The 13,217-nt window shown below is 41.9% G+C and overlaps 1 protein-coding gene across 5 annotated transcripts; it reads right to left on the reverse strand.

Moving 5' to 3' along the window:
* Positions 1 to 8,520: 8,520 nt before the first annotated feature.
* ARMCX2 (armadillo repeat containing X-linked 2) lies at positions 8,521 to 12,996 on the reverse strand. Of its 5 annotated transcripts, none has more exons than XM_079911134.1 (4): positions 12,938 to 12,996; positions 11,659 to 11,722; positions 11,267 to 11,339; positions 8,521 to 10,908 (listed from the first exon to the last, which is right to left on the reverse strand). In XM_079911134.1, exon 4 carries the CDS (start codon positions 10,777 to 10,779, stop codon positions 8,920 to 8,922), a length of 1,860 nt encoding a protein of 619 aa, XP_079767260.1. In that variant the 5' UTR covers positions 10,780 to 10,908; positions 11,267 to 11,339; positions 11,659 to 11,722; positions 12,938 to 12,996; the 3' UTR covers positions 8,521 to 8,919. The 5 variants fall into 5 exon arrangements, with proteins under 5 accessions (XP_079767260.1, XP_079767258.1, XP_079767259.1 ...); XM_079911132.1 differs by lacking the exon at positions 12,938 to 12,996 and adding an exon at positions 11,825 to 11,881; XM_079911133.1 differs by lacking the exon at positions 12,938 to 12,996 and adding an exon at positions 11,825 to 11,881 and having other exon boundaries at positions 11,263 to 11,339.
* Positions 12,997 to 13,217: the final 221 nt, after the last annotated feature.

A 13,217-nucleotide genomic window follows, 5' to 3' on the forward strand; every position in this document is an offset into this window, starting at 1 on the left:
AAATAGCAGTTCAGGGTTTGTTTTGCAGCAAGCCATTATAGAGGCAGCGTGCATCCAGAGCAGCAGGAGTAGCACCATCAAGCTCCTTCTCCTGGAACTACACTCAGCATCAAGCTACCATAGCTGTGAACTGTGTCTGTAAGCATCTGTGTTTTATCTCGATTTATTTTGTGCATCCGTTAGCAAGATGTGTCCTAAGGTAATTGTTTCTTCACTTTAGACCATTTCTGCTTATGAAACACTCTACTTTTAGCCAGTGGGGGAAACCTGTATTTATAATTATATTTTAATTAGCAATTATCTGATTAATAATGAGTTTGAACATCTCCATGTATTTTTAAGCATTTTGGTTTTCCTCTTCTCTAGGTATAATTTTCATATATTTTGCCAATTTAGGGTGGTGTGTCTCTGTCTTTTTCTCTTGTATTTGAAGAGTACTGTGCATATGCTAGATATTAATCCTTTGTTAGTTTAAAATATTGCAAATATCTTTTTTTCTATCTGTCTTCTATTAACTTTGTTCATGGCGTCCCTTATTGAATAGAAATTCTTATTTTTATATAACAAAATCTATTCATCTTTTTTGCCGTATGGTATGTATTTCTGAGGTTTTAAGAAATTTTTGTCCAATTCTAGGCCACAAAGATATTCTCCTATATTATCTTCCATTAACTTCATAATTTTAACTTTCATATTTAGGTCTTTCATCCTCCAGAGTCCAGATTTATATTTGGTGTTAGGCAGGGGTCCAGTTTTATTTTTCTCCAAATCGAGAGCCAGTCTTCCCAATACCATATACTAAAGAGTCCATCCTTTTCCATTGATTTGTAGTGCCAATTTTATAGTATAAGTTTTTATATTTACTTAAGTCTGCCTCTAAGCTTTTACATTTATCTGTTTATCTCTTACATATTTCTTTTATTACTATGATATGGCAGGGACAGCTAGTAATCAATCACCAAATGATCTCTGTTTTTTCCTACTCTCCTGCCTGCCTTGCATTTATAATAATTGAGGCCATATGACTAGATCTGGACAAGGTACTATAAGCAAAAGTAATGTGAATTACTTCTGGTTCAAGGTAGTTTAAAATCCTGTATAAGAGGCCACATTTGAGATGGAGGAGCCACGAGATAGAAGAAACCACAAGATGGAAGAGTAACAACATGGAAGACTGAGAGCTGCCCAACCGGCATTAAATTTTATGTAAACAAGAAATAAACCTTTGTGTATTCATTGAGATTTGGGGGTTCATTTGTTACTGCAGCATAGCCTATTGTTATCTTGACTAATGATAAAATTTTGTAGTATATCTTACTATCTGGTAGAATCAGTCTCCTCTCTTTATCATTATTTTTCAAAACTGGCATAGCTCTTTTAGAGTCTTAATACTTCATATATATATATATATATATATATATATATATATGTTAGAATGTGTCAATCAAGCTTTGATAGCTATTTTTCGTGTTAAGCCACTTTTGCATTCCAAGTTGATCATGAAAAAATTTTTTATACATAGCTGGATTCCACTTGCTGATATTTTGTTTAAAAATTTTACATTTATGTTTATAGGTAAGATGTATAGTTTTCCTTTTTCATACTAACTTTGGTTTTGATATAAAGGTTAGTACTAGTCTCATAAAATGCATTGGATAGTATTACTTATTTCTGTTCTCTGGAAGAGTTTGTACAAGATTGGAATTATCAATTCCATCTGGGCCTATTTTGGGGAGCAGAGGGACTTTTAAACTACTGATTTAATTTCCTCAGTGGTTATAGGACCCTTTAGAATTTCTGTATCTTTTTGAGTCAGTTTTGGTAGGTTCTATTCTTCAAGGAATTCTAACATTTCATCCACATTTTCAAATTCATTGCATAAAGTTAATCATAATATTCTTTTATCTTTAAAAATCTTTGCTTACTCATTATTATGTCCTCTTGTTCATTGCTAATATTTTTTCTTAATACCTTTTTTTCCTTCATTAGTCTCACCAAAGGTTTGCTTTTTTTATTATACCATTCACAGGACCATGTTTTGGCTTTGTTGATACTGTCTAAAGTATTTTTACTTTCTATTTTATCTATTTCTGCTCTTGTCTTTTTCATTCTTCTGTCTTTATTCTGTTGGTCTTTTTCTAACTTCTTAATTTGAATGCTTATCTTATCAATGTTTAGCCTTTTTTTCTAGTCTAACAGATTTAAAAAAATAACTTTATTGAGAGATAATTCACCTACTAAATTCACCTATTTAAAGTGTACAATTCAATGTGTTTTAAGTATATTCATAGAGTTGTACAACCATCATCACCACAATCAATTTTAAAACTTTTTTTTTTTTTGGCGGTATGCGGGCCTCTCACCGCTGTGGCCGCTCCTGTTGCAGAGCACAGGCTCCGGACGCGCAGGCCCAGCGGCCATGGCTCACGGACCCAGCCACTCCGTGGCATGTGGGATCCTCCCGGACTGGGGCACGAGCCGTGTCCCCTGCATCGGCAGGCGGACTCTCAACCACTGCACCACCAGGGAAGCCCTTAAAACATTTTTATCACTCCAAAAGGAAACCCTGTACCCTTTAGCTGTCACTCTTCATCTCTCCTCCACAACCCCTCCAGCACTTGTCCACCATGATTCTACTATTTGTCTCTATAGATTCACCTATTCTGGACGTATTGTATAACATAAAGATTTAAGGCCATAAATTTCCCTTGAAATACCGTTTTTACTGAATCCCACAAATTTTGATCTTTAGCATTCTTATTATTATTCAGTTCTCAGTATTTTAAAATGTCCACTATGCTTCCTTTTTAACCCATTGATTATTTAGAAATATGTTTTAAAATTTCCAAGCACATGGATTTAAAAAAATGTTGCCTTTTTATTATTGATTTTTATTCTAATTGCATTTTGGTCAGATAAGGTGAACTTTATGAAAGTCATTCTCAGAAATTTGTTGAGACTTGATTTATGGCCAACTATGTGATCAATTATTGTAAAAGTCCTGTGTATGCTTGAGAAGAAAGTGTATTTTCCTATTATTGGGTGCAGGATTCTGTTTATTTTCATTAAATCAGCTTGTTGATTGTATTGTTCTCTATTCTATAACTTTACCATTTTTAGTAAATACTTGTCCTTTAAATATTTTAGAAAAGTGTGTTGAATTATCCCATGTGATCGTTGATGTGTTCATTTCTTTTTTTCTTTACATATTTTGAGGTTACTTTATTAAATGCCCACACACTTAGAATTTTTATTTATCTTGGTGAATTGAACCATTTATCATCAGTTAAAAAATCTTACTTTGAAGTAATTATAGATTTACAGGAAGTTGCAAGGATAATACAGAGAATTTTTCTGTACCTTTCACAGTTTTCCCCAATGGTTACATCTTACATAACTATAGTGTGATATCAAAATTAGGAAACTGACATTGGTACAATATGTGTGTATAGCTCTATGCCATTTTCTCTCACCATGGCAACCAATATTCTAAACTCTTCCAACACCACAAAGATCTCCTTTGTCTTATCTCTTTCTAGTCACACACACTCTCCCCCTCACCATCCCTAACTCCCTATTCCTCATTTCTATAATTTTTTTCATTTTAAGAATGTTATATAAATTGAATCATAGAGTATATTTTTTTTTGAGATTGGCTTTTCCCCCCCAGTCAGTACAATGCCCTTGAGATCCACTCAAGTTGTTTTGTGTATCAGTAATAGTTCATTCCTTTTTATAGCCAAGTAATATTCCATGGTATGGATGTACCATGGTTTGTTTAACCATTCACATATTTTTTATCTTTAATAATGCCTTCTGTCTTAAAACCTATTTTTGTCCCATTAATTTAGCTCTTCCAACTTCCTTTTGGTTAGTGTTTACATGGTATATTTTTCTGACTTTTACTTTCAAAGTTTCTGCATGCTTATTCTTTATCATGTAGCTTGATTTTTTAAATCTGACAAAATCTTTTAACTAGTAAGTTTAGCCCATTTTTTCTTATTATGATTACTAATACATGTGAGTTCTGTGCTTTCTCTTTTTCTTGCTCTTTTAAGGCTTCACTTTTCTCATTTCTCACCTTCTTTTGGATTAAATTATTCTTCTTAGTGCATTTTTCCCTTTAATGCATTGGACATTTTACACTCTCTATTATTTTAGTGGTCACTCTTGCAATTTTATCATTCATATCTAACTTAAGTCTAGAGTTAATCAATTATATTAAGAATAGATGAGAGTCCTAATTGTGATTAATTTGGACTGATATAAACTTATGTTCTTAGGCACACTCAAAATCTATAATTCTTTTCTTTTTTGTTCTGATAATGCAATATCACCCTCAGCCCTAAGGTGTTTTCACATTTGAAAGTATGAATCTCAGTTAAGGCAGGAGGCAAATTGCTATTTATTTTCCTTATAAGCAGGGCACAGTGGTAACTATTTTTAAAAGGCCCAGAAAGGCTCAGAATTTCCCAGATCACCTACTTGAGTTACCAGTGTTCCCATATTACTAAAGAAATCTGATAAAATGGTGCATTCAACTGATATAACAATTAAGTAATTGAAAAGGCCAGTTTCTAAACTCATTCTTCAAGTTGTCTCTGACAGCTTTAAGTGGAGAAAGATTCACGCAGTAGGAGTTCATAATTGCTCTATTTTATCTTTTACATTGAATCAGGTATTCCATAATTTAGTCTACTCATTGTTTTCACTGGAATTTGCTCAATGATTTTACAAACAAACATCTGATCTCACCCAAATCCTCTTCTCCATGAAACCATTCTATGGGAGGAAAAACCTTGTCACCTAGAACCCATTGTCAGCGGGAAAGGACACCCAGTTAATTGTAGGCTATTAGTTTTCAAACCCAGACTGTGGAAAAAATTCTTACTTGCATTTTGCCCACCTCAACCCCAATCCCTCACGTTTTCTTGAGACTCTATTGCTTACTACCCACTTCTGGTCTTACTCTTAGTCTGTAGACTTTTGTTTAAGCACAAAAAGGGAATTTAAGGAAAGATGTTGTGATATATTTTACAAGTAATGGAAAAGTTGAATATCTGGCCTGATAAAGGATGGAAACAAGTGCAGCTCAGGGACTCCAAGAGCAGGAGTTTGTATCACTTCATCCTTGTGCTCTACCACTAAAATGACAGCCCTGTATTCTCAATTCTTGCATTTATCAGTTCATATTCTTTAAAAATAATTAAAGAAACCATGATAACTTTTGATCAAATTGTTTACCCAGACCAATAAATTAAAGCAAGGAAGGCAGGACTATTCAGTGCAAACATGGTTGTGAGAATTGCCCCCACTTCAACCATGCCCTGAACACACAATGTAGAAGGTAAAAACTATAGTACTACAGAATGTCTAAGGAATGTTTCAACAATCATGCTTAAGTAATAATAGAACACTATATAGTTGGTGCTCAATTCCTGGTGCCTGTTGTCATAATTTTACCAGGTTAAATCTTTCCAAAGAACTACCTTTTTAAATCTCAGCACCACCTGGACTATGCTGTTGATCGTTCTCATGCGATGATTTAAGACACAAAAACCTAGACTTTAGGAAATGAAATATTTGCCTATTGTGTGATTCTTAGCTCATTCATAAGACCAGACTACATGTCTCTGCATGGGAATAGGTTCCATCTGAAGGCGATGGAAATTTCCACTGCTAATCAGAGCAAAGGAAGCTGGTTAGATTACCTTCATATCTGGGATCAAGCCAAGAGACATTAATGCATCCATCTTCAGTATATGGGCTCAGATACCATCTCTACTTCATCCAGAAGAAGACATTACTGTTCCAGGATTGACATCTTTTCAGATTCTCCTTATTAAGGGTTCAAACAATCTTGGGTCTAGCCTCACCCAGGGTCACCTTGTTACCAGAGCAATGATATTCTTTATTAAATGACCATGGGTTTGATGTCATATGGGTTACAATGGTCACAGTAAAACTGAGTAAGATCAACATTAGGCCCCAGAGTCCTCCATCATTTCTATCCTAAAAGGAGAAACAGAAAAAAGGCTTTCACCTTCATTATTTTCACCACTGATCTCTTCAGAAAATCCTTAAATATTACGAGCTGTCAAGCCTATGGCTGTGGATACAAGCTTTCCAAAATTCTAATTTTGCTTGAAAGCTCAAATTTTATTGTTGGTGGCAAATACAGTCAGTTGTTTTTCTTGAAGGTTCACTTCATTAATTTTCAAGAAAATGTCTGCCCAATACTCAAGTCTGAAAAACCACAGTCTTTCTGCCAGTCATTCTTTCAAGTAAAAATGGTGTTCCACGTCAAAAGCAGCTAATTCAGTGCACAACTCAAATGATGGTGCAAACATTTTCCTTTGAGACAACCACTGTATTAAGCTATGCAGGAGAAGTGCTTTGTGCACACTTTGTGTTACAGAATTTTAAAAAGATATGCACTCAATCAACAAGATTTAATAAAAAATATAATTTTATTATAAATAAGGACTCCATTAAAGACATTTAGAAATGAAAGTGGATTACAGAAATTTGTTCAGTGTGTGGCTGTAAAGAATTCAATCACTACTAGTACAGTTTGGGGACACTGCCTTGATCTATGCTGAGGCACCAGCAGTTTTACCAACCATTGTTTTATTTTGAAAATAATTTTGACCTTACAGTTTCAGGGACCTGTAGTGGTCTGTGAACTACACATTGAGAACCACTGATGTACAATATGATTCCAATTCTGTGTAAAAATACACTGAGATGACATAATAAACATCTGAAAGAATTTTCACTGACTTTCAATTGCAGGAGCCTTTTTTTGACTGATGCAACAGACTCTTACATATGGTGAATGTCTTTTCATGCCAATAATATAAAAGTACATCGCAGTTTTTTTTTTTTTTGAGGTACGCGGGCCTCTCTCTGTTGTGGCCTCTCCCGTTGCGGAGCACAGGCCCCAGACGCGCAGGCTCAGCAGCCATAGCTCATGGGCCTAGCTGCTCCGCGCCATGTGGGATCTTCCCGGACCGGGGGACGAACCCGTGTCCCCTGCATTGGCAGGCGGACTTTCAACCACTGAGCCACCAGGGAAGCCCTACATCGCAGTTTTTAACAGTTGCATACTATTTTACTGTGTGGACATACCACCTATTGTTTAGCCAATTCTGTAGTGTTAGACATTTAAGTTGCTTCTTTTTCTCTCTTAGAAACACTGCTCAATTGAATACCCTTGATATTCCTCTGTATACAATTATTTGATTATTTCCATAGGGAAAAATATCCTACAAGTGCAATGCTTGGCTGAAAGGCAGGTGTACCTTTAAAGCTTCTTATATAGATTACCAAATTGCCTTCCAGATAAGTTGTGCCAGTATATTAGGCCAAACTGTCCATTTTCTATGTGCCCCCCTCCCAGGAGTCCCTGTCTCTATTTCTGCCACAGCCTACCATACACCTGCACCAAAATGAAGGTTTCATGAGAGGTGTCAGGAGAGCAGGCTGGGTTTGGAAAATCTCTGCAACTTCTCCCATTTTCTTCTTTCATTGCTTCACTGGCCAGGGGGCAGATGAAGGAAGGTTTTCCTGCTCTTAAGTGAACTCAGAGGTGGGGGTGGGGTTCCCAAAAAGGCCTCACCACTGCCCCTCTTCCAAACAAAGGAGGACCTAGACCTCTAACCTGAGGGGGGAAAAATCACTTTGCACCAAGAGTCATTCTTTTTGTAACACTGCTCTTTCTCATCATTATAAATGGCGACTCAAAAAAAAGAAAAAAATGGAAAGAAAAAAAATGGTAACTCACTTTGGCATTGCTTGGTTGCCAGAACTGCCCAAGAAAGAGGGCTTTCTCTGTCAGAACCTGCACAAGATCATACAATCCTTCCTCTCTGTTGACCTATAGCCAAGATAGCAGATTTTGGTACATTTTTTGGTAAGCATCTCTTATCATCATTCCCTAACATTTCCTATAGCCATCGCCCTATTTCACTCTTCATCATCTCATGCTTGGTTTATAATTTCCTAACGAATATCTCTACACCTAACCCCATCACAGCTCCAATCCATTTTTCACATTGCCACCAGATTATTTTTCCTTTTGCCAAAAATGCCCAGTAACTCCCAGAAAATGACAGGATCATATTTCAATCTTCAGCTTGGTGTTCAGGGTCTTCCCTAAACTTTTTTTGCCCTACATTTCCACCCTTATCTCCCATCACTTCTATTCCCATACTTTCCATTCCAGGCAAACTGGTTACCTTCCTGTCACTGGAACAGATTTCCTACCTCCGTGTCTTTCTTCAAGCCATTTCCTCTCCTGGAATGCCCTTCTGTGTTTTCTCATGCTGTCCTTCAGGGCCCACCTTAAGTGTGCCCTTCCTCCTTGAAGCATTCTAGCCACTTCTGTTTCATTTAAACAGATAGCATATATTTGACAATGAGCATATGCTCAGGTACTGTAATCTTTTTCTATTTATGTACCTTATCTCTCCAGCTAGATTTTAAATTCAAGCAAGAGAACAATTTTTTTTTGTCAGTTGAAACATACAAGTTTATTAATGATACACAAATGAAGTCTTTGGTGAATAAATTCAAGTCAAAACAGATGATAGAAGTGTAGGCTATTCATGATGGACAGGTTCACTATCAATTCACATAGAGGAACCAGTAAAAATATTTCCATTCAAGCAGCACGATTAAAGTCACAAATGTGTTTTCAGTACAAGAGGACTATTTATTTGGTATTCATAAAATTATTCAGCTTAAAGCTGGAGACTGTCACAGATAACATCACTCTGGATGATACATTATTCAAAACTGGCAGCTGAAAGGATCCCTTTACTATATAAGCAAGTGGAAAAGCAGTAACTTTCAATTTTCATTGCTTCCAGACTGCAAAACCAGACATTTCTTCAAGTCTCTGAGACACATAGCCAATCAGAATTTGTCCACTAGTTTTATAACTTTCACTTTCACCAAGAGGTCATGGTGATCTGCTAAGGCTCGAATTTTCTTAACGCACACTCCAGATGTAGTGCATAAGTAGAAAAGGGAGCCTTTATTGAACTCTCTGTAGTTGAATACTTCTGCTCTGAGATTGTCATAGATGATCTCAAATAGAGTCAGGGCATTAATGAGAATTTCTGATTCCACATAAGAATTGTAGAGGGAACTAAATGATGATGGCACTTGGGTACTGAGCAGCTTTTTTAACATATCTGGATTTTCAGCAAAATTCGAAAGTATTTTCAAAATCTCAACCTTGATTTTTCCACCTCCCTGAGATAACAAACGGAAAAAGTTTGCAATGGAATTGACAAGCAGGTGCTGGTAGTCATTAGTAATAGTCATGTTTGTTAAAAATTTTAGTCCAACTACCTGTACTGCTGAGTTCAGGTTAGAGGCCATGATGTCATCCATCACTTTATTCATGTATACCTGAAGCCGGCCCTGATTTTCATAATTCTCACTCAGGTTGTTCATGGCCATTAAGGCTTTCTCCTTAATGTGGGGATCAGTTTTGTTGATCATGTTTGCAATAATCGGGAGGCCTCCCAATTTGCGAATTGTGTCTTGGTTGCATGAATAATTGGCATTGTTGCTCAGAGTGAGCAAAGCTACCTGTTGGATGAAAGGATCATCCGATTTCTGAAGCAAAGCAAGGACTTTCCTGAGATCTCGGACACCCAGAATCTCATCAATTTCATAAGGAAAGGGGCGCTTCTGCATGGGAACGGGTCTCTTCCCTCTCCCTCTCTGCTGGGTCTCAGGCTCAGAGTCTGACTCCGATTCTGTGTCCGTCCACCCAGACTCCCCTTCTTCAGAATCAGGAACCTCTGCCAGGAAAGCCTGTCCTCCATTAGCGGAGGCTGCGGCAGCTGCCGCAGCCCCATCTCCAGGGCGGAAGCCCAGCCCCAATTCGTCTACTTCAACCTTATTTTTCTTGCCTTTGCCCTTGCCTCCAGTCCGGGACTTGGTTCCACCCTTAGCTCCACCTTTGGGTACAGCTCCAGTAGCTGACCCGGCCTTAGGTATAGCCCCAGTATGAGCCCCAGGGGTTGTTTTCTTGGCGGCTGCTGCTGTTTTAGAGGACCCTGAAGTCCCAGGAGCCTCTGCAGCCCCAGTAGGGGCTGCTGCCCCAGAAGGCACTGCAGCCCCAGAAGGTGCTGCTGCCCCAGAAGATGCTGTTGCCCCAGAAAGTGCTGCTACCACAGTAGGCGTTGCTGGTATGGAAGCCTCCACTGCCTCGGTAGGTGGTGCTGCCTCAGTAGGAGCTGGTGCCCCAGGAGCCTCTGCTGTGCCAGGGGCTTCTGCTAATTTAGGAGCCCCTGTCATTGTGGAGGTCTCTGCAGCCACGGGAGCCTCTGCCTCCCAGGGAGCTGGTGCCACTGTAGAAGCCACTGTGGCTTCTGATTCAGCTTTAGGCCCAACCCCGGCCCCTTCTGCCTCCTGGGCCTGACTTCCTGCCCCACTCTGAGCCTTGGCACTAGATGCAGCTGGGGCCACTGCTTCAGCTCCAGCCATGTCCAGAGCAGAGGTTTCATCCTGGACCCTGACCTCTGCCCCAGTGTGGACTGGGGTTGGAGGACCAAATCCTGGCCCAAGGTCAATTGTGAATCCAGCCCTTAGTCCAGCTCTAGCCCGGGCTCCAGTCCCGGCCACAGCCCTGGTCTTGGGCTTGGCCAGTCTCTTCTTCATCTGGTTTCTTCCCCTGGCATATTTGTAGACGCAGTACCAGGCACTGGCCCCAATCACTATCCCAGCGGCTACACAGCCAGCATCCCGAACACGGCTCATGATGCAGCTGGAGTGATTCCCTGATCCAGGGTGTGGAGCTGGTGTGCCCAAGTGGGGTGCGTGCACGACAAGGTAAGGTGCTTCAGTTCAGGCTCGAAAGTTCTGCTGAGGTTGCAAACTAAGCAGGACCTGGGGTAAAGGATAAAAATGAGGCTTAGGGCTCTGGCTCACTTCGTGCTTAACCAGGCCTACTTAAAGGAGAGTTTGGGAACATAATGCTTGGTGGGTGGACTAGTACCCAGACACAAGTGTCCAGGCCTCTGTGTGCTGATTCAGGACCCTGGTTGTCTGATGTTTCTTACATCTTCATCCCTAGCCCTCACTGCCCAATGTAAACACATCTAATTTCCCAGCACCTAAATGGGGGATGAGAGGCCATATAGACTTCAGGAAAGCTGGTGGAGAACCAGAAAGAACCCCAGATTCTTCTCTGATTCCCTCACCCCCAGCCCAAAGGTCCCCAAATGATTCTCATACACGTACCAACCTGCTGGGAGCAGAAGCAATTTGCTCTTTTCCACCAGGCTTGTAGTTGTGCAGGGCCCAAAAGGCAGACAGACCTGTGGAGAGATCCCAGAAAGGGGGTTTCGGGGGCCTTTGGTAGATGGATTCTCTTCTTTTCTTGATTTGAACCCTTGTGGGCAAGTTTCCCCCTCTCAGGGCTCCTCACTCCCTCCATATCCCTTCCTCCTCAAATCCTTATTTAAGAAGGCAAATGCCACACCCCTTTCGCTGTACCAAAAAGGACAGGCCCAGGGCAAGGGTTTCTTATAAGGAGGAAGAAGATGGGGGAAGAGGAGCCCCCGGCTCCAATTTCTGCTCTGGTTTCTGCCACACCATACCAGGGGTTCCAAGACAGTTCCCAGCCCCCACACTGACCTCCAATGATTCAGGGCTGTTTCTCCTTTCTTCAGTTCAGTTAGAGCTCCATCCTAGGGACAGACTGAAGGGCAGAAATACAGATAGCAAGACGTTGGAGACAGAGCCCGGCGGATGGAACGGACTGAAGACCAAAGTCCCCAATTGCCTTTCAGCATTCACATACCAGAATGACAAACGGTTCCACCTCTCAATTCCTTCAACTCTTCTCACCCCTCCCTTCGCACCCCAACCCCCGCCCCTGCGCAGACTCCCCAGGCAGTCAACCTCTCCTTCCCTTTGCCCCGCCCCCCCGTCCGCCATTTCTCCCGGACAGACGGCCACACCCCTTCTCCTGCACCGAAGCGGGAGGGGGCGGAGCGAGGGTGCACAGAAGGCTGGACGGGACGCGCGACTGGGGATTATGGCCAGACAATCTAGCGTCTCCTTCCTATGACCACCAGTCCTGCAGTCCCCAGCCCCCACGCCTAGCATCAGCCTGCACAACGGGTCCCCAGTGTCTGCCCTTTCGGTTTGAGGGTCATGATTTTCCACTGTTTCTCCGCTCTGGATTCCACCTCCCACACCCCATCGCAATCTCCTGTTAACCGCCATTTCTCCCGCCAGGGTACCCGATCTCCTTTTTCAGGACTGAAGAAACGGGGGTGAAGGGTTGTATGCGCCGGAGGTGTCTGGAAAGCAGCCTAGGACTTAGCACGGCGGTTTAATACCAGATTCTCTCAGGGCCTTCCCTCTTGTAAAGCCCAGAGCCAGACCGCCACCTCCCCTACAAAGGCTGTCACACCCATTTCCCAGCACCCCCAAAAGACGTGGGGTCGGCCGGGGGAGAGGGGAGGGTGCGGGGGCGGTGGTCGGGAGAGGTATCTGCAAAGTGAGAGTGGGAGTGAATAAGCCGGATTGTTTACTAATTGCGTGCCCCTCCGATCACCCTTTCCCCAACCTCCCCACTGGCCTTATATGCGCTGCCACGTTTATTTCTCTTCCCTCCTCCTTTCAAAACAGGACGGGATGTGGGGTGCGGGGCCTGAGTGTCAAAAACAAAACCAAAAAAACACTGGCTGGGAGGGGAAGTAAGCGGATTCTCCACAAGTATATCAGCGTCTTTACGTTCCCCCCTCCCCCTCTTCCCGCCGCCCACCAAAATGAGCTGCGACTGAGCGCGGGGGTCTGGAGAGCCGGCCAGGGGCGGGCGAGGCGGAGACACCCGCGGCCTCAGACTCCCTCATCTCTGGGCTACCCCTATTCGGGGGTGCCAGGCCATGCCCACTCTCACACCCACCTGCCCGATCTGGGGGAATTTTCTCCTCCTCCTCCTCGCCTGGGTTAAACGCACGGCAGTGCGCAGCGCAATAGAGTTGGTACCCAGAGGAGGACGGAGGACGGCGGTCAGGGCTTTAAGTACCTTTGCCAACGTCAGCTCCTGGTCACGTGAGGGCTGCATCGCCAGTAAGCTTGGGTCCCCAACTTCCACTCCCACCAAGAGCAGGAGCCCCCTCCTTTACCCCCACTAGCACCTCACCCCACCACATCAGGTCCTGTCACTCATTTTTTTGTCTTTG

This window comes from Stenella coeruleoalba (assembly GCF_951394435.1).
Source record: "Stenella coeruleoalba genome assembly, chromosome: X".
Lineage (NCBI taxonomy): Eukaryota > Metazoa > Chordata > Mammalia > Artiodactyla > Delphinidae > Stenella > Stenella coeruleoalba.